This window comes from Heloderma suspectum, chromosome 2 (assembly GCF_057233095.1).
Source record: "Heloderma suspectum isolate Gila_16-S chromosome 2, 16-S_ref, whole genome shotgun sequence".
Lineage (NCBI taxonomy): Eukaryota > Metazoa > Chordata > Lepidosauria > Squamata > Helodermatidae > Heloderma > Heloderma suspectum.
In genome coordinates this window covers 165630867-165651119 of record NC_139459.1, presented here as the reverse complement: position 1 = coordinate 165651119, position 20253 = coordinate 165630867, and the positions used below count along the sequence as shown (strand labels likewise).

Here is a 20253-nt window from a genome sequence, read left to right as displayed (position 1 = left end):
CTCTTTCTCTCTGAAGGAGAATGCAAACATCTACTGAACAGTAACTTTCCACAGGGTGCCAGTAACCACTAGGTAAGCCACATGTCCTGTGTCATCCTGCCAAATGGTGAGGAGGGTCCTCTATGATGGTTGGGGGATGTGTGGCCCTCCAGGTGTTGTTGGACTGCAACTCCCATCAGCCCTAGCCAGCACAGTCAATGGTGAGGGATGATGGGAGTTGCAGTCCAATGACATCTGGAGGGCCACATGCTTAACATCCCTGCTATATGCACGTCCATATGTGCCCTGCACACATTCGCCTCCTGTTCATCAGGAAGGACTGCAGTATGTGCCACAAGTAGAGGACAAAAAGTCTATCCAAGGCAACTCTCTCCTGTGCAGAGAGACCGCCAGTGCCTTGCGTCTTTCCTCCCAGAGATCTTATGCATCCTGACACAGTCGAGACCAGGAACATGGCAGGAAAGCATCTAGATAGGAAGCTGCCTTTATACTGAGTCAGACAATTGGTCCATCTAATTGGTCCGGGGTGTTGACTAAACTGACTGGCAGCAGCTTTCTAGAGTTTCAGACAGCTCTTCCGGGAGATTGAACCTGGGATCCTTTTGGACGCAGTGCTACAAGGCAAAGAGCTTGAGACAAATTATGCAAATGGATCTAGCCATGTGCAGCAGGGCAAAGGGACTGCAAGGCAGGGGAAGTGGGGCCAAGATCACATCCCTGCTGGGAAGGAGCCTTCCTGACCCTAAGGAGGCACCGACAAAGAAATCTATCATATTCTTCATAAATGTATCCAACAGCATGTTTAACCCAATTAGAGCCTTTTACACTGGTGACTACCCCTGAATGTGATATTGTAAAATAAAACAAAACATAGAAATCTTATGATTTCTAATCTAAACCTGTTCACGCTCAATGTGTGGTAGCCCTTGACCCTTTTACCCACAGCTTTCCTTGAACCGCCGAAAGCTCATCTTTCTTTTCTGTATTGTTGTCTCTGATCGTGTTGTGGAACACTTTGCAAGGGGATGTCTCCTTTGTTTTTCTTCAAGCTGAGCTCTTTTTAATTGCTGTTTGTAAAATAAATGGTCCATTCCTGTAATTTCACAGTCAGTCTGATGAATGAGGTGGTTCCTTTTGCGCTAGATGTGCTGGCAAGTTCCCCACTCTTTGGAATGGGTGTCGTGGGTGAATCCCATCTTCTGAATAGGGCTGTGCCTCTCTTACTGACCCTGCTCCTGTGCCTTTAAAAGCAGCCCGACGTGCAGAAAAAAAGCAGGCAAAGTTTTCCCAGCACTTTATCTCCATGCCAGGAAAAGCTTTACATACTTAATTTCTCCATGTTGGGCTGTTAAAAGCACAGGGCCAGTAAGAAAGGTGGCAACTCTACTTCTGACTGGCAAGTGATTCTTATTTTGTTGTGGGGTTGCATGTTTTTGTGTTTAGCTCAAGAGCAGGGATGGGGAATGTGTGACCTTCCAGATGTTGATGGACTGCAACTCCCACCAGCCCTAGCCAGCATAGCCAGTAGTGAGGAACGATAGGAGCTGCAGTCCGGCAACATCTGGAGGGCCATGCATTCCCCATATCTTCTCTAGAGTAGGAGCACATACATAGGAGGATTTTTCCCCCTGGTTAATAATCCCCCCAACACTCCATTCCTACAGGTCTTCTTTTCAATGACATCTACTCTGCCTCCAAATTTGCTGTGGAAGGTTTCTGCGAGAGCCTGGCCCTACAGGCCCTGAAATTTGGGATCAAGTGAGTATCGGGAGATCGGGGTTGTGCTATACTATGGTTGGGATTCCCTTGCTGCTGAGAAGGACTTGCAAGTCATTGAGTATCACTCAGGTAGTGAACGCTCCAGGCTAGTGCTGTGCAGCCTTCCCTAACCCGGTGCCCTGTAGATGTTTTGGACAGCAACTCCCATCTTTCCCAGCCAGCATTGCCGTGTTGACTGGTACTATAACTGCTAGCAAACTGTGGACCTCTAGATGTTGTTGGGTTCCAACTTCCATCAGCCCCAGCCAGCAGGGCCAAGGCTCAGGGTTAATGAGAGTTGTAGTCCAACAACATTTGGAGGGCCACAGGTTCACCACCCCTGCCTTGCCTACAATATTCTATTCATGCAACCTCAGGTCCGATATTCTACAATCCCTTTTCACTCCTAGGTTCATCTTCGTGTCCCTCCCTCCCTCCCTCCCTTTCTTTCTTTTTAGTATAGTACACTTTGTATTATGATGGCTTGATAATGCAAAGCGTGTGCAGGAAACATGCACTGAAGAATTTCACTGTTTTTGTTTTTTTTAAAAAAAAAAATTCTGAAATCACGCCTCATGCGGGATACCAAGGGAGAACAACTTCTCTCTCTCCCATAATACTAGTCACTCAGTCGCCCAGTTAAATTTTTTGGGAGTAGAATCAGGACAGCACTTGCATCACGCAAAATGTAATTCATTTCTGGAATTCACTGCTTGGGATGTGGTGATGGCCAGTGGCTGAGGTGGCCTTAAAAGGGGCCACCTTTTGAATTAGACGAATTCATGGTGCTATCAGGCATAATGGCTGAATGGAACCTCCACATTTGCTTGTTTGGCTAGTTGTAGCCCATTTTTCAGTCCTGTTGGAGTCCCAATTTAAAAGATGTTTAACCGTGCAAATAAAATAACTGCTTTGAGATATTTTTCAGTATGGTCAGTGGCATACAAGTCTATTTAAATAAACAAACAAACAAACAAACAAAATTACATGCAGAAAGGCAAAATGAAACCTCTCTAAAAAGGAAGCCCACTTAAAAAGTGCAAGCTCCTGGATTTGTTGCACAGTGATGGGTAGCTGATTCCGAAGCTGACAGGCCACCACCCAAAAGGCTTGTTCAGCAGTGGCCACCAGCCTTGCAGATGGTAGCAGGAGAGAGGACACTATCCATCTTCATGCCCTTTGGGGGGCTTCTCACAGGCATCTGCTTGGCTCCTGTGGGAAATAGGATACTATGCTAGTTGGACCCTGGTTCTGATCATCCTGCAAAGAGCTTCTTATTTTCTTAAAGGATTGATTTGTAGGCATGAGAGGTGCTTTGTTAGGTTTTAGAACAAAAATCCTAACAAACTACCTTTTGGATACCAGGGAGCATGGGGGCATTACTTAAGTGCTGGAGTCTTTTAGTCAATATGATAAAAAAATGGACAGAGAACAAGTTATCCTACAAACAACAAGCCTTCATGCATAGCAGACACACAACCTTGTTTCCTCCTTGTGCAGATAGGACATGTTTTTTAAACTTGTATTTTAATTTTTTTTTAATTAAATGTGCATCCCACCTTTTAATGTATAATGCCCAAGGCCAATAAAAGGCATAGTAAAAATTTCACCAGTCAGTATAACAAAACACATAATAAGCAATAACACTCTAAAAACAATATAACTGTCAAATAAAAGCAGATAAAAGATCAGATAAGAGCAGCCAATAAAAATATACTCAGATTAATACACAGAGCGGGCAAAAACCCAAAATAACTCAGTAGGCTGAATGTCTCTTTAATTAAGGAGGTTTTTACCTGCCAGAAGAAGGCTGTCAACAAGAGGCCTAGATGAGAGTCCTAAGCGGAGTTCCAAAGCAGGGCACTGCCACTGAGGAAGTCTTATCTTGGGTTCTGCCAAACACGGTACTCGTGGCATCACCCCCTGACTTAAGGGTTGAAAGAAGGAATGAGACACGTTCTAATTACATTCCTCACGTTCCTAATGGAAATTTTTAGTTTGAGTTGAGGGGTGGGATGGGGGTTAGAGACTGCTGCTGAGCCAAAATTATCATACAATTTAACTTCCTGGTTTTGTTTTTTTTCTTCAGTGGAACTTGGCAGTCCACGTTCTGTTGGTCACTCTTGCTTAGCAGACGCTGTGCCTTAGGCAGAGAGCCCATACCGCCGTGCTTTAGGTTACATCAGTACGAGTCTTGATAGAATGGAGTGGCAGGTGTCTTAAAGCAAAAGGGAGGTGGCTGGCTTGGACGCAAGAGGTTCCTTGCTGGCTGGTGGAGCTTGGTCATGATGGAGCGGGGCGGGGGGAGGCTGCTGCTTTCTCTTTGTCCAACAGACCGCGAGGTCATTCATCAGTGGAGGGCCAGTGTTCCAGTTATTCACTAATTGTTTCATTTCACAGCATCAGTTTGATTGAACCCGGGCCAGCGATAACAGAGTTTGAGAGGAAGCTCTATGAAGAGGCAGCCAGTATGGATCTCTCTGCGGTGGATAAAGAGACACTGGATATGTTCCAAGGCTTCTACATGGCCTACTCCAAGGAGGTCTTCTCTGCACTGGGGCAGTCTCCAGATGAGGTGGCTGAGGTAGGATGATAGTTTTCTCCCCACCCATCCTGTGTTCTCAAGCCCACAGAAAGCAGCTGGGAATTGCTCCAAGAAAAAAGGACCATCTCTGTAATGCTAACTGAGGTAATTGATTATGGCCATGGGCCATCATTCCTTCTGCTAGTGACATCAGGTGGTGAATCCCACCACGACTGCAGCCAAAACAAGAGGGAGGTATAGGTATGCTCAGGGGAACCCTGCGGTTTGCAGAACTACAACAGATCTTAAAAAAAAAAAAACACTAAGGGGACAGAAGCCCCTCAAAACTGCACAACAAAGAATGGGCATGCTCAGTAGCCTTGAAATGTAGAGTGCCAGTTGGAAAAGAAAAACAACACTGGCGTGGTGCCAGGGAGTCAGATGCCTTGTTTGGAGGGAATGGCTGGCTGGAAATCTGAACAAGAGCTCTCCCTTTTAGGAGGGAGGTTACGCTGCAACGTTTTGGCCCAAATGACACTGCCCGGCACAGCTATGAATGTACTCTGCCCGACTACAAAACTCTGGGATGGAAGGTGGTGTTCTCATCAGTTCTTCTTGTAAAAGGCAGAGGACAGAGGAATACTTCAGGTGAACGAGTAGCTGTGCAGATGGTGTTGACATGAGTGGTTCAGTTTCTGGTGAGGTTTGTAATAGCAAACGGTGTATACGTGGGGATGTTGGTCTGTAGCCTTGGAAACCAGCTTTCATACATGTCGACCGACTAAAGCCCCACCATGTTTGACGAGGTAGCGTGTGGCATCAAGTTTGACGGGAAAATCCTGCGTGCAAGTTGCGAAGTTCATTTACCTGTAGTGCTGCTGTCTTTCCCCCATCCCACCTTGGCTCAAAGCCTGCGCTGCTAGCCTAGCTTGCGAGAAAGGAGACCAGCTTCCAAGCCCTCTGTGGATTCTTCTCAAGCTGAGCAACGGGAACCAGGGCAAGGGGGTTGAAATTCCAGCGCGAACAGTTTGGTTCTCCTTGGCTTCTCGGCTGAAAATTTAATCGCATTGAAAATGTCTTTGCACGTGTCCCTTTCTCCAGGCTTAGGGTGGAAAGTGAAATGGCTAGACATTTGGCAAAACTCCTGTGCGCAAGGGAGGTTTCATTCTCCCCCAATTTGGGGTGGGGATTACGACCAGGAGCCCCAAGTTTTTCCACGTTCGCCCTCAAATCTGCCCCCGGCCTGCCCCATCAGGCTGTCATTTTTCCAGAGCTTAGATGAGGAACCAGGAGTTATATCTGTGATCTAATTTGCATGACATCACAGTCATCTCATGTACTAGGAAGGGAATCTAAGAATTCTGGGCTGGCAGTTGTTTGAATGCACACACACGTTTCAAAACACACGTGATATTTCTAAAGAACACCTCTGCCTTTGACCAAGTTACTAGTACTGCACACTAAGGACAGACCTGCATGTTAACCCAGCAGATGTGTGTTCCCAAGCCCACATTCACCAAGGATGTAGGGCAGAATCAGTCCACGCTGCCACCTGCTGTGTGCTTAGCAGTTCCTATGCCTGCCAACTCACTCTTCTAGATCTTTGCATGCGAATTCCCCACATCAAGCTTATTTCAGATCTTTGAGTATGGCTTGGGGTGGGGGTGGGGGAGTGTGCATATGCGTGTATGGGGGAGGAATATGCCCAGGACTGCAAGAATCATCCCTCTCCAAGGTCTGGTGAGGTAGTAGCTGATCTTCATCCTCTCCCAGCAGCCTCAGCTGGCGACATCAGAGATCACCTTGAGCTGACCGGGGCTTGGGCATCACAGAAACTCGGGCAACCTTAAAGCAATAAATGAAGGAAGAAGCAAAGGCGACTTCATTAGTAAAGAGCAAGAGCTAAGAAGATGGATGGTGAGGGCTCTGCAGCAGTGCCCTGCAAAGTGTGTGCTATGTTTACTTCATTGCCTGAAACCACCTTAGACCAATACTACAGCAAGTGTAAACTGGTTGCTTTTTTGGAAGAGAAGATAAAAGGACTTGAGCAATTTTCTGTATTTGGCCTCATTAGAGAAGATGGGACTTGTTGGACAGGGCACAGGATGCACTACAGCAAGGACAAAAGCAGGAAGTGCATAACAGGAGGGGGCGGGGGCGGGGGGACTGCTTGAAAGACAGTGAGTGTCAAGAGCAGGAGAATCAGAAAGCATTCTGAACCATTGGAACTAAGAAATCACTTTCATTATCTTTCCAGCATGAGTGGCTCTGAGGATTCTGATGGAGGCTATGCTATGCTAGGTAGGGAGGAAGACTCTCAACACTTCAAAGATAGAGGTGATTTCATCACTACCTGCAGCAAGTGGAGGAGAAAGGTGGTGGTGGTGGTGGTGATGGTAAGGAACTCCCTACTGAGAAGTATGGAGGTGGCTCTGTGCCAACAGGACTTGTTAAATTGTGAAGCATGTTGACTTTCTGGTGCATGGATCCAGAATGCGATAGACAGGTTGCTGACACTTATCAAGTCCTCACTGATCATAATTCCTTCTTGCTCATGCTCGTGGGCCCAAATGACAGTGCCAGGGACAACTATGAGTGTATCCTACTAGACTACAAAACTCTGGGATGGAAGGTGGTGTTCCCATCAGTACTTCCTGTAAAAGGCAGAGGATGACAAACAGAGAGGAATACTTCAGGTGAATGAGTGGCTGTGCAGATGGTGTTGACATGAGAGGTTCAGTTTCTGGTCTAACCTTCCTTCACCAAGGACTACAGGCAAGAAGTGGGTTGCACCTCACAAGGCCTGGGGGGAAATGTGTTTGACAGAAGCATGGTGGATCTGATCAAGAGGATTTTAAATGAAATCTTGTGGGGAATGGAGACAAAACCCCAAAGATAAGTACACATGTAAATATTAAGGATAGGGATTTGTTGATACAGGAGAAACTGGGGGAGCTGTGGGGGTGCCTAGCAAACCCCACAACTGAACAGCAGGAGAGACACTGAAGCATGATATTGAAGGCTTTTGATGCCAGTACATTAATGCCCAGAGCATAGGAAATATACAAGATGAGCTTGAACTCCTAGTACAGGAAGGGAACTATGACTTGACAAATACAGCTGAGACTTGGTGGGATGACTCCAGTGATTGGAATGTAATGATTGGAATGTAGTAATTGAAAGGTATAACTTGTTCAAGAATGATAAATGCAGCAGAAAAGAGTAGGGGCAGCATTATTTGTCAAAAATGTACAGCTCTGCATAGAAATCCAAGGAGGAGAGCATTTGGATAAAAACAAATGGAGACAGAAATAAAGGCAGCGTTGTGATTAGAAACTACTAGGGATTGCTGTACCAAGTAGAGGATGTGGATGAAGTTTTCCTGAAACAAATTATTGATGTTTCAGTGAAGCAAGAATTAATAGTATTGGGAGACTTCAGCTAGCCTGGTACTTGTTGGGAGACAAACTCTGGTAAGCACGGATCTCCAACAAATTTCTGACATGCCTTGCTGACAACTTCCTCTTTCAGAAGATGGAGGAAGGATCAAAAGGATTGGCTGTCCTCAACATGATCCCAACCAATTGGGAAGAGTTGGTCAATGAGATTTGAATAGTTGATACCTTGGGGGAAAGTGACCATATCATGCTGGAATTCTAATCTTATGTTAAGTGAGTGTAGTCAAACATGGATCAAGGATTTCAGGAAAGCTGATTTTTAAAAGCTCAGAGAAAAGCTTGTTAGGATTTCATTGCTAGATAAACTATCAGAGAAAGGTGCCCATGTGGGTGAGACCTCCTGAAGAAGTTACTAAAGCACAGTTGGGAAAGTTGTGGCTCTCCAGATGTTGTTAAACTACAAATCCCATCATTTCTCACTATTGGCCAGGCTGGCTAGGGCTGATGGGAATTGGAGTTCAACAACTTCTGGAAGGACACAGGTTCCCCAGCCTTGTACTAAAGTCACGATCATAAACAATTTCAGGGAGAAACTAAAACGGGAGGCAGGAAAAAAAAGGCACATTGAAAAAACAGCAAACAGGCAATTTCCTGAGAGTTCTGTGCCTCCAAGTCCAGAAGTCTCACAGCTGCATTTTTGGTTTCCAAAAAGATTTTGCATAAAGATGGAAATTCAAGCTTGATTTCATGCTTTCTTATAATAAAACACAAAGTGGTGTAGACCCCTGTGACTAGATGGTCTCCACATGCACTTCCAAAGGCATGATCAAATGGTAGCCAATGGTGACTTTTTAAAAAAACATAGTAGATGTTGCCCCTTTAAATGTTTCTATTATTTGGAAGCTGAACACCCCACAATGGAGTTAACATCCCAAAAGATGTCTCTTGTAGTAGATCTGGGTCTTGTTGTTGTTGTTCAGTCGTTCAGTCGTGTCCGACTCTTCGTGACCCCATGGACCATAGCACGCCAGGCCTTCCTGTCCTGCGCTCTCTCCCGGAGCGTGCTCAAGTTCATATTCATTGCATCCGTGATGCTATCTAGCCATCTCATCCTCTGCCATCCCCTTCTCCTTTTGCCTTCAGTCTTTCCCAGCATCAGGGTCTTTTCCAGGGAGTTTTCTCTTCGCATTAGGTGGCCAAAATATTGGAGCTTCAGCTTCATTATCTGTCCTTCCAATGAGCACTCAGGGTTGATTTCCTTTAGGATGGACTGATTTGACCTCCTTGCAGTCCAGGGGACTCGTAAGAGTCTTCTCCAGCACCACAGTTCGAAAGCATCAATTCTTCGGCGCTCAGCCTTCCTTATAGTCCAGCTCTCACAGCCATACATTACTACTGGGAAAACCATAGCTTTGATTAGACGGACCTTTGTCGGCAAGGTGATGTCTCTGCTTCTTACTATGCTGTCTAGGTTGGCCATAGCTTTCCTCCCCAGGAGCAAGCGTCTTTTAATTTCATGGCTACAGTCACCGTCTGCGGTGATCTTGGAGCCCAAGAAAGTAAAATCTGTCACTGCTTCCATTTCTTCCCCTTCTATATGCCAGGAAGTGATGGGGCCAGATGCCATGATCTTAGTTTTTTTAATGTTGAGTTTCAAACCAGCTTTTGCACTCTCCTCTTTCACCCTCAACAAGAGGCTCTTTAGATCCTCTTCGCTTTCTGCCATTAGGGTGGTATCGTCTGCATATCGGAGGTTGTTGATAATTCTCCCAGCAATCTTAATTCCGACCTCTGATTCATCCAGCCCGGCATTTCTCATGATGTACTCTGCATATAAGTTAAATAAGCAGGGTGACAATATGCAGCCTTGTCGTACTCCTTTCCCAATTTTGAACCAATCGGTTGTTCCATGTCTGGTTCTTACTGTTGCTTCTTGACCCTCGTACAGGTTTCTCAGGAGACAGGTAAGGTGGTCTGGTACTCCCATCACTTTCAGAATTTGCCACAGTTTGTTGTGATCCACACAATCAAAGGCTTTAGCGTAGTCAATGAAGCAGAAATAGACGTTTTTCTGAAATTCTCTTGCTTTCTCCATGATGCAGCGAATGCTGGCGATTTGATCTCTAGTTCCTCTGCCTCTTCTAAACCCAGCTTGTACTTCCGGTAGTTCTCGGTTCGCATACTGCTGAAGCCTAGCTTGTAGGATTTTGAGCATCACCTTGCTGGCATGTGAAATGAGCGCAATTGTGCGGTAGTTTGAACACTCTTTGGCGTTGCCCTTCTTTGGAATTGGAATGTAAACTGACCTTTTCCAGTCTTGTGGCCACTGTTGAGTGTTCCAGATTTGTTGGCATATTGAATGCAGCACTTTAACAGCATCATCTTTTAGGATTTTAAATAGCTCGGCTGGAATACTGTCATCTCCGCTAGCTTTGTTGTTACTAATGCTTCCTAAGGCCCACTTGACTTCACTCTCTAGGATGTCCGGCTCAAGTTCAGTGACCGCACTATCATGGCTATCAGGGACATTCAGATCTTTCCTGTATAGTTCTTCTGTGTATTCTTGCCACCTCTTCTTAATCTCATCTGCTTCTGTTAGGTCCCTGCCTTCTTTGTCCTTTATCGTGCCCGTCTTTGCACAAAACGTTCCCTTGAGATCTCCGATTTTCTTGAAGAGATCTCTAGTCTTTCCCATTCTGTTGTTCTCCTCGATTTCTTTGCATTGTTCATTTAAGAAGGCCTTCTTGTCTCTCCTTGCTATTCTCTGGAACTCTGCATTCAGTTGGGTATATCTTCCCCTTTCTCCCTTGCTTTTCGCTTCCCTTCTTTCCTCAGCTACTTGTAAAGCCTCATCAGACAGCCACTTTGCTTTCTTGCATTTCTTTTTCTTTGGGATGGATTTCGTTGCTGCCTCCTGAACAATGTTACGGACCTCCGTCCATAGTTCCTCAGGCACTCTGTCTATCAGGTCTAATCCCTGAAATCTATTCCTCACCTCCACTGTATATTCATCAGGGATATGATTTAGGTCATACCTGAACGGTTTAGTGGTTTTCCCGACGTTCTTCAATTTAAGCCGAAATTTTGCAAGAAGCAGCTCATGATCTGAGCCACAGTCAGCTCCAGGTCTTGTTTTTACTGACTGTATGGAGCTTCTCCATCTTTGGCTGCAAAGGACATAATCAATCTGATTTCGATATTGACCATCTGGTGACGTCCATGTGTAGAGTCGCCTCTTGTGCTGTTGGAAAAGAGTGTTTGCTATGATCAGCATGTTCTCTTGGCAAAACTCTATTAGCTTTTGTCCTGCTTCATTTTGTACACCAAGGCCATGCCTGCCTGTTATCCTGGTGATTTCTTGACTTCCTATTTTAGCATTCCAATCCCCTATGATGAAGAGGACATCTTTTTTTGGTGTTAGTTCTAGAAGGTGTTGTAGGTCTTCATAGAACCGACCAACCTCAGCTTCTTCGGCCTCAGTGGTTGGGGCATAGACTTGAATTACTGTGATGTTGAATGGTTTGCCTTGGATTCGTACTGAGATCATTCTATCATTTTTAAGATTGTACCCCAGTACTGCTTTTCCCACCCTTTTGTTGACTATGAGTGCTACTCCATTTCTTCTAAGGGATTCTTGCCCACAATAGTAGATATGATGGTCACCTGAATTAAATTCGCCCATGCCTGTCCATTTTAGTTCGCTGATTCCCAAGATGTCGATGTTCAATCTTGCCATCTCATGTTTGACCACCTCCAGCTTACCTTGATTCATTGATCTGACATTCCAGGTTCCTAAACAATATCGTTCTTTACAGCATCGGATTTTCTTTTCACCACCAGACACATCCACAGCTGAGTGTCCTTTCGGGTTTGGCCCAGCCGCTTCACTCTTTCTGGCGCGACTTGGAAATACCCTCTGCTCTTCCCCAGTAGTATATTGGACACCTTCCGACCTGAGGGGCTCATCTTCCGGCATCATCTCTTTTACCTTGTGATACGTTCCATGGGGTTTTCTTGGCCAGAATACTGGAGTGGGTTGCCATTTCCTTCTCCAGTGGACCACATTTTGTCAGAACTCTCTGCCATGACCTGTCCGTCTTGGGTGGCCCTGCACGGCATAGCTTATGGCTTCACTGAGTTACGCAAGCCCCTTCGCCACAACAAGGCAGTGATCCATGAAGGGGAGATCTGGGTCTGGAGATGATCAAATCCTGGGTTGAGTCTAGAAAGATAGCCAAAGGGGCAGGTGTTATCTCTGTGGTCAAAGCAATGGCAGAAAATTGCAGTAATGATGTGCTTCACGTAACCATTTTGTCTGTCTCAACACACAATTGTGAAATGTGGTAATCGTACATCAGCTGCTTGAGTAGTGTGCTTTGACTGCAAGTTCTGTAAAATGTGCTCTTCTGACGGGTAATTCCAGTTCACGACTATTGCAATCTTTTACTTACGTAACAGTTATATTTATGTTAAAGGCCCAATAGGTTTTACAGTTTAAAAACTGTGGGGTCAGTTTGACCACACACAGTCTTGTAGCTGTTAGTACTTTACATTGTGGAGTATTATTTTTTCTTCCAAATACTGAGTTTCATATAAATTGTGCAGTATGCTTGATCCTAATGACCTTTCTGTAATTATCTTGTTTGACTCAAAAAGCAAAGTTCTTGATAAAGGTGTGTCTTTACCTGCCAGTACCACCCACGGGTGTTTTATTTGTATGGCTTTCTTGGGGTACGTTTGATCATAAAACTGGATTGATAAAGTATGTCTTGCTACGGTACAAGACTTAAGGCATCCAAGATGTGAAACAGGACTTCCCATTAAGTAATAACTCAAATGAGTATGTCTTGGGACTTCTCATTATACTTAGCTGCATAACACAGACATGCAGCTTTCAATAATCAGATATGAATGATACAAACTTTGAAAGTACAACTTAATACAAGTGCATAGTTTCAATTGCAGTTAATAGTATATGAATAATATGTATAAGAATAAAGTGGAAAATGTTTTTTTAAAACTTTGTTGCACCATCACAGTACAATCTGCATATTTACTCGCCAAACACATACATTCATGGACAGTGTCAGTGTGACCAGACACTTTGCACCAATCCCAATCCCCACCCCTTTCTTCTGGTAAACTTCTGGTGGCATTTCTCTGTAAAATCCAGACAAGGGATGGATTCTTCATGTTTCCCCACTCTTTTGATATTTGTTTCTGAAATGTAGTGTGAATCTTTCCAAGAGAGATGTTGTGGAACAGAATTTAAGAGTATCCATGTACTATTACCAACCATTCCTAATTTGATCAGTCATCCAGAGGGATTACATTAAAAAAGAAAGACACACACTGAAGAATTATTCATCATCTGTATTTCAAAACACCACCACACACACACCCCTACTCCTTAATGTCTGTTAAACGGAGTTTAACTGTCCTTTAGAACCTGACACTAGAGTCAGCTTCTCCTTGGAAAGGGTTCTTTCCATTGAGCACTTCAAGCAAGGTCTTCACAGCCTGAGTTTTCATTTTCTTCTCATAAGCCCACTGTTTCTCATATTGCCTCTTGAGCAGATCAATGCCATCTTGCTTCTCTGTCATAAGGGCAGTTTGTTTTTGAGCTTCCTTTAATTTCTTCTTCAGCTTGCAGCAAGCCAACTGTTCTCTTTCTGCCTTTGCTGAAGTCATTTGAAGATCCTCCCTGATGTGGGCCAGTTCATCTTGGGCTTCTTTCAGTTTCTGTTCCAATTCTTCCTTGTCTTTGGCCAGATTAGCCACGTTGCTGGTTAGTCTCCTCTGTGTTTGCTCCAAATCTGCTATTGTGGCATCTTTTTCTGCAAGTTCCTGTTTGTGCCGAGCCATAAGTTCTTGCATCTTTTGGTGCACTTTGTCTTCCCCACAATCTTTGCGGGTGAAAGCCTGCCAGAGGAAAAGGAGAAGGCAGCAATGAGTACTTTAACACAGACAGAAAGACCAGAGATCTTACAGACTGCATCTTGGGATTTTGGAGAATATTCTGTTTCAGTGTTCACAGGGGAGAATTTGAAGTTGAATATGCTGTACAGTATATCTGGTCTCATACCTCGTAAAGGGCTTTGCCTCCATAATAAAGAAGTAGCCCTACACCTATCATTTTATACAAGGACTAAAACTACAATGGGCTAAACAATAAAATGTATGTAAATATTGGCAAAGCTAACAACTAACTAAACTAACAGCTCTTAATAACTATTAGATTACTGCAAAGATATTTTCAAAAAAGAATAAAGTAGCACACACAATCTAAGCAATTAACCCCTATGTGCCCCTCTCTGCTCTAACTGTCAGTTAGGAATGAGTACATTCAAGCAGCCATGTAATTCATGTAACTGCCAGCATTGTTGAGCAAGCATGGTCACACTGGGGGAAGGCAGAGAGGAAAGGGGATTGGCTGAGGAGATGCTGCTGGTTACAGGGGCTCTGGCACTAGCCTTAGGATCCAATATTTCAGTGTATCTTTCTTGGGAGTGTCCACAGTGATGGGTAGCTGATTCCGAAGCTGACAGGCCACCACCCAAAAGGCTTGGGAGTGTCTAGATGACCAGATAAAAACCACCCCGGCCTGCTTTTGTGCCTATTAGAAAGGATGGATCTGCAGAAATCGGCCAGTGAAGCTTCTTTATGGCGTGGATCTAAACATGATCACCTGCTCGTTGCTGGAGATCAAAGTGCTGTTGAAGGCAAAACTACAGCTCAAAAGATGGTTAAGAAGAGCTCTGTGCAACTGGAAATTCATCCCTTTGAATCTTAGCTTGCAATTTAACAAAACGATCCCAAGAGGATCAGAAATAGTTGCTAGTTTTTGGAAATGAATGTGGCATTACCACAGCAGCTGCATAAGGTCTGATGGACCTCTGCACAATTGCTCTGGGATATAAGCACATATCCTAAACAACAGAAAGGCTCTCCGTGTACACTATGAAGAAACATAAGAGTGCAATCCTATGAACGTCTGCCTAAACTAGTGCACTTCATGGCTGAGTGGAGATTTCAGTGTGGGTTTTCCCAGTTCTGCACACTGTCCATTACACCGCACTGGTTCCAGTACACAATGTTCTTTTAAAAAGTAAGCAATATGTAGTCTTTCATAAAGTGATATTTAAATAATGCCATTAGCAGCTCCTGCCTGCCCTCCCACGCTTATTTCTTTCTCAGTTTTTACCATAGAATCATTGGTGGCAGTGTGCATTAGGATGGTGACACTTCCTTTGTAGAAACGTGGAAAATACGCTTCACGTGCATTTGTGTTTTTTTCTTTTTCATAATTAACAAGATAACCAGTAGAAAAAAACAATATTCACCAGCAAATATTAAATATATGCTACAGGATACATTGGTAGCACATATATGAACATGATTTTTATTTGACAAAGTTCCCCATGATATTTTGCCTGGTAAACTGGTTTAAGGCAGGCTAGATGGTGATCCCATTAACTGGATTCTTTGCTGCTTGGGCAACCGTGCACAAAGTGTGTTCCTCAATGTTTTCTTAGCAAACTGAACATTTTGAGTAGGGTGCCTCAGGGCTCTGTCCTGGCCCTTTTATATTCATCATTTCAATCAATAAATTAGATGGGGAGTATCATTATCAAGTTTGCAGGTAACACAAAACTGGGAGGGATAACGAACTCCTCAGAAGATGAGAATATAATAAAAAATGACCTTGATAGAATGGAAAACTGGACAGAAACTAGCAAAATAAAATTCGGCATAGGCAAATGCAAAGTTTTGCATTTAGGGGAAAAATCAAATGCACTGGTATAGGATGGTGGGTACCTGGCTTGGCAGTAGTACACATGAAAAGGATCTCAGGATTGTAGTAAATCAGAAACTGAACCTAAGTCAGCGGTGTGATGCTGCTGCATAAAAGGTGAATGCGATTTCAGGCTACATGAATAGAACCACCATTTCCAAATTATGAGAAGTAAAATCGCAGTTTATTCTGCACTACCCCGACATCATCTGTAATTCTGTGTCCATTTCTGGCTGCTGCATTTTGAGAAAGATATAGACACATTTTAAGGAGTTTGGAGGAGGGCAACAAAGATGTTCAGGGGTACAGAAAACAACAACTATGAGGAATGGTTGAAGGAACTGGATATACTTAGCCTGGAGGAGGGCAGAAATAATAGCACTCCTCAGATACCTGAAGGCTGTCACAGAGAAGAGGGCAAAGACTTGTTCTCTGCTACCCCTGAGGGTGGGACTCAATCTAATGGGTTTCAGAAGGGTAGATTTGGGTTGAACATTAGGAGAGATGCCTTAACAGCAATAGCACTGTGACAGTGGAAGTACTTACCTAGGGTGGGGGTGGCCTCTCCCTCCCTGGAAGTCTTTAAACAGATTCTTAAACAGCCATGTGGCCCACAAGATCCTATCCAGCCCTCTAGTTCTGTTCTATGCCCTGTGGTGATTTCCTGAAGCCCTCCTCTTCAGCACTGCCAGGCAGACGCGGGGTTAAGCACCTGTGTCTGCCTCAGAAGAAGTAGTTGTGTCCTGGGACAGCCAGTGTAATAGGCCTGTGTGTCAAGTATGTATGGCAAAGCCACAAATGCTCATGCTTAAAAAATATAGGCAACTGTTCGACCTGTGTTGTTGATGTTTTTAATATGCAATGGAAACACAACCTCAACAAAAAGCTCTTGAAATACCGTACTTTTCCTGAAGTTGAATCTGGACTGTGTCGAAGAGCAGCCCTTTAAGTGTTCCCAAAAATCTGGCCTTCCCCCTCTCTACAATCTCTTTGCTTGCACCCCCTGCGGAATTCTAAAATGGTGGTCCCTGCTAAGTATTATAGGGGCTTGTTTTCAGTATTTCTAACCTTGTGTCATGTTCTCCTGTTGGCAGCATACCATGAAAGTGATTACCTCAGAGAAGCCTCCCTTTCGGTACCAGACCAACAGCCTCTACACACCTATCACCACCCTCAAGCACGCTGACCCCAGCGGGAACCTGCCCCTAAACGCCTTCCATCAGATGATCTTCCAGCATGATCGGCTCTTCAAAGCCAGCCTCAGCCTCCTCAAAATGCTCCAGTGGAGGAAGAGGCGGGACATGGATTATAACAAGTCACCCTGAGAAGACAGGACTGACCCACCTTGGAGCCTATCATTCCTTGGATAGGACGCACCACCCCTCTGCAAGCTTCCAAGAGAGTTTAGCATTGAGTCTGGCCCTGACTGCAGTGCTGCATGTCCACCCCAGAGGCAGAGGCTGCCCTACAATGAAGCAAGGCGAGGCAGCCCCTGCCTCAGGCAGTGGATTCTGGATGTCTAGCACGACAGAGTTGGGCCAAACAGATCTGATTCAGGGGTTGCAATCCACTGGGAAGGTGATTCTCCCTCATGGTTTCCATTCATTTTCATACATTTTATACCAGAGACTTTTCCGGTGGATTGTATCACATGTATGTCAATTAATGGGAGTGGGGTGCCATTTAGATTTTTATTTTTGCCTCAGGCACCAGAATGTCTTGGGGCTCATAAATTAATTGGCTCCTGCTGAGAGACCCCAAGTCTGCCAGCAGATGGGGACAAGCAGACCCAACCTTCTGCTGGAGGGAATGTCCCCGCATTCTGTGTGGGACTTGCCTCAGCAAGTCCTGTCCTCTCTGAACCTTTTAGGCATTTCATTACCAGATGTGACCTGAAAGGTCATCTAGTCTAAGGCAAGCAGCAAGATTTGGCTGGGTGATAAGTTTTATTCATATTTTTCATGAGCTTGCTTTTTTTGAGGGGAGAGAGAGAGAGGACCAGGCTCTCTCAGGGGGCTCAGTGGCTTGAAAAGGGGCCAGTTCCCAGCCTTCCATGCCCTAGCTGCATACTTCAAGCAGTTCTACACATTATGCAGAATGAGGTAATAGAGTGAAGTGGTAGCATTTTGGACTCTACCACTTCACGCTGCATATAGGGGTATCATATTTTTTAATTTTCTTTTATGTAAAAAGAAGAAAAAGCTCTGTATATAGTGCGCTAGCATATCAGTCAGAAAGTTTTAGCATAGCCATCTCCACTGATGTGCTAGTTTACTACCTGCAGGGATTTAGACCTGTGGGAGAACTGGAAACACAGGAAGCTGTCATATACCAGGTCAGACTGTTTACCCATCTAGTGCGGTAATGTGACTGTTTACTCTGACTGGCATTGGTTTTCCCTGGTTGCAGGAAGAGGTCTTTCCCATCACCTACTACTTGAACCTTGAGATGCCAGTTGGGACCTTCTGCATGCAGTGTGTGTGCTGTACCTCAGAACCATGGCACCTCCTCTTAATCCAAAATATGACCCTTTTGTCTGTGATCTGAAGTGGTATTGTCCAGAATTTAGCCACATCTGTCTACTACAGGGGTGTTGAGCCTTTCAGCCCAAAGACCAAATTCCATTTTGGAGACGCTCTTGTGAGCCACATTCCACTGGTGGGAGGGGCCGCAGGCAAAAGGGGCAGGGCCAAATTGCCAGCATATTGTAATTTAGAGCTCTTACTGCCAGTAGCTTCGACTTAGGAGGCATTTTCAACCTTTTAGAATGGGGAAAAAACGGCACAAAGGCCAGGCAACCACCACATGGCTGGTGGTTGGAGGAAAGTAAGTGGAGTCAGATGAAGAGGGCAGGGCCCTCTGGGGATCCTTGGAGGACCAATTGGGAACCCAGGTGCGCTGGATTTGGCCCTGGGTCTGAGGTTATATGCCCCTGGCCTACGTCCTCATTCTGCATAATGTCTAGATCGGCTCAGAGATCTATTTACTCTGCCCTAAAGCAGGAATATAACTGGGAGACTGGGCATCTACCTGAATGCACTTCCCTCACTGATTTCCTGTTGAAATCATTTTAGCTATTTGTGACTGTCCCAGACCAGCTTTTAAGCGGCTCTGAGAAAGAAGAAGCCATCTCAAGGATGTGCCTATTGAAGCTGAAAAAGCATGCTTCCAGATGGAGGGCTCCTAGCACGACCAAACAAAAGACATCATTCAGCTATTCTGTCTTTTCCTCCTTAATGCTCTTTTTTCTGGTAAGAAAATAGATGGAAAAAGTGGTGGGGAAACATGGGTGGGACACAGGTAGAAAATGATGTCATCTGGACCCTGTGCAATCCTGTGAGTGAGGCGCTAAGAAAAGAGAACTTGAATGGCAGTTTGTAAAACATTTTCCTTTCTGAAAAAGGAATTGAGTAGAGGGACCAATAATGTCACTAAGGGAGGGAAAGAAGTGAAAGGGGGCATGGAGCAAAACGAGGGATTATAAGAATAGGAGGGAAGATAGGAGCAAGAGGGGCTGGGGAAGGATGTAAAATAAAACTGCTTCATTTTGGATTTGTAAACAACTTTGGAAATACAGTAACAAATTAAATATAAGTGGGAACTGGAGTCGGGGGGCGGGGGGAATCCAGGGAGTGGAGAATGATGACGGGGAACAAGTAGACAGCGGTAGCCCACTAGCACATGTAAACCAGGTAGCCACTTGGGCAGCAATACTTTTAAGGGCAAGCGAGGTCTTGAAAAGCACCAGTGTGTGCTGTCTGAGCAGATTCTCTGCAGTATTGCACAGGACTCCAAAGCACACCTCTCAGATGGTGCAAGGCTGCTACTTGGTCCAGCAGCGTAGCTTGAAAGCTACTGTAGTGTATGGGAGACTGGTGGGCTTGGGCCAGAGGAGCATGGCTTCAGTCTTTGGCTGGTCACTGCTGGCCTAGCCTAGCTCACGGCTTTTTTTGAGGATGAATTGGGGGAGAGCCATATATGCTGGTCTGAGCTACTTGGCCCAAGAGTAGGGTAAGAGTATCGTAAGTAAAATTACCCTAAGTAGGGCTATCCATACCTTTCTTTCCTTTTCTATGCCCCTTTTTTGAATTTCCCATCCCCAAACCCTTTTCATTATGGATGGAATAAAGATTGTAAACCCATTAAGGAGTGGACCAGTTAGGTAATTGGAATTACTCTGGAGGGGAAAAAAAAGTATATGTGATCCAGGAGGGGGGAGGTATTTGAACTTCCAGTTTATGCACATTGACTAATTTTGATGAGAAGCTGCCTAACATTCCAATCCTACATATGTTTACTCAGAAGTAAGTCCTACTCAGTTCATTGGGACTTCCTCCCAGGTAAGTGTATATATGATTGTAACCTTAGTTTTGCACATTTCACCAGTAGTCTCTTAAATAAATACTTATATGCTGGAACTGACTGCTTTGATCTGAATTTGCACTTCTTAGTTGATTAGTAATGTCATTTTATTTATAATACCATATTTTCCACAAATACCTTGTGCTCAAAGCAATTCACAATTTAAATACAATAATAGAAGAATATCCATAATACATAATAAAAAATTATAAGAACAAAAGAAGAGTCATGCTGGATCAGACCAAGGGTCCATTTAGTCCAGCATTCTGTTCACACAAGTGGCCAACCAGCTGCCCAAGGAAAACACACAAGCAAGACATGAGTACAACAGCACCCTTGTGCGCATGTTCCCCAGCAACTGGTGTACATAGGCATACTGCCTCTGATACTAGAGGTAGCATATAGCCATTAGGACT

The 20253-nt window shown here is 44.6% G+C and overlaps 1 protein-coding gene across 1 annotated transcript in view; it reads left to right on the top strand.

Moving 5' to 3' along the window:
• LOC146353120 (retinol dehydrogenase 8-like) overlaps positions 1–19898 on the top strand; it is a 36038-nt gene extending 16140 nt beyond the window's left edge. The window contains exons 5-7 of the mRNA XM_084835722.1: positions 1665–1758; positions 4159–4342; positions 16570–19898. Of these exons, the coding sequence (XP_084691848.1) occupies positions 1665–1758; positions 4159–4342; positions 16570–16800 (509 nt within the window). The 3' untranslated portion in view covers positions 16801–19898. The remainder of the gene's footprint in view (positions 1–1664; positions 1759–4158; positions 4343–16569) is intronic.
• The last annotated feature ends 355 nt before the right edge of the window (positions 19899–20253 follow it).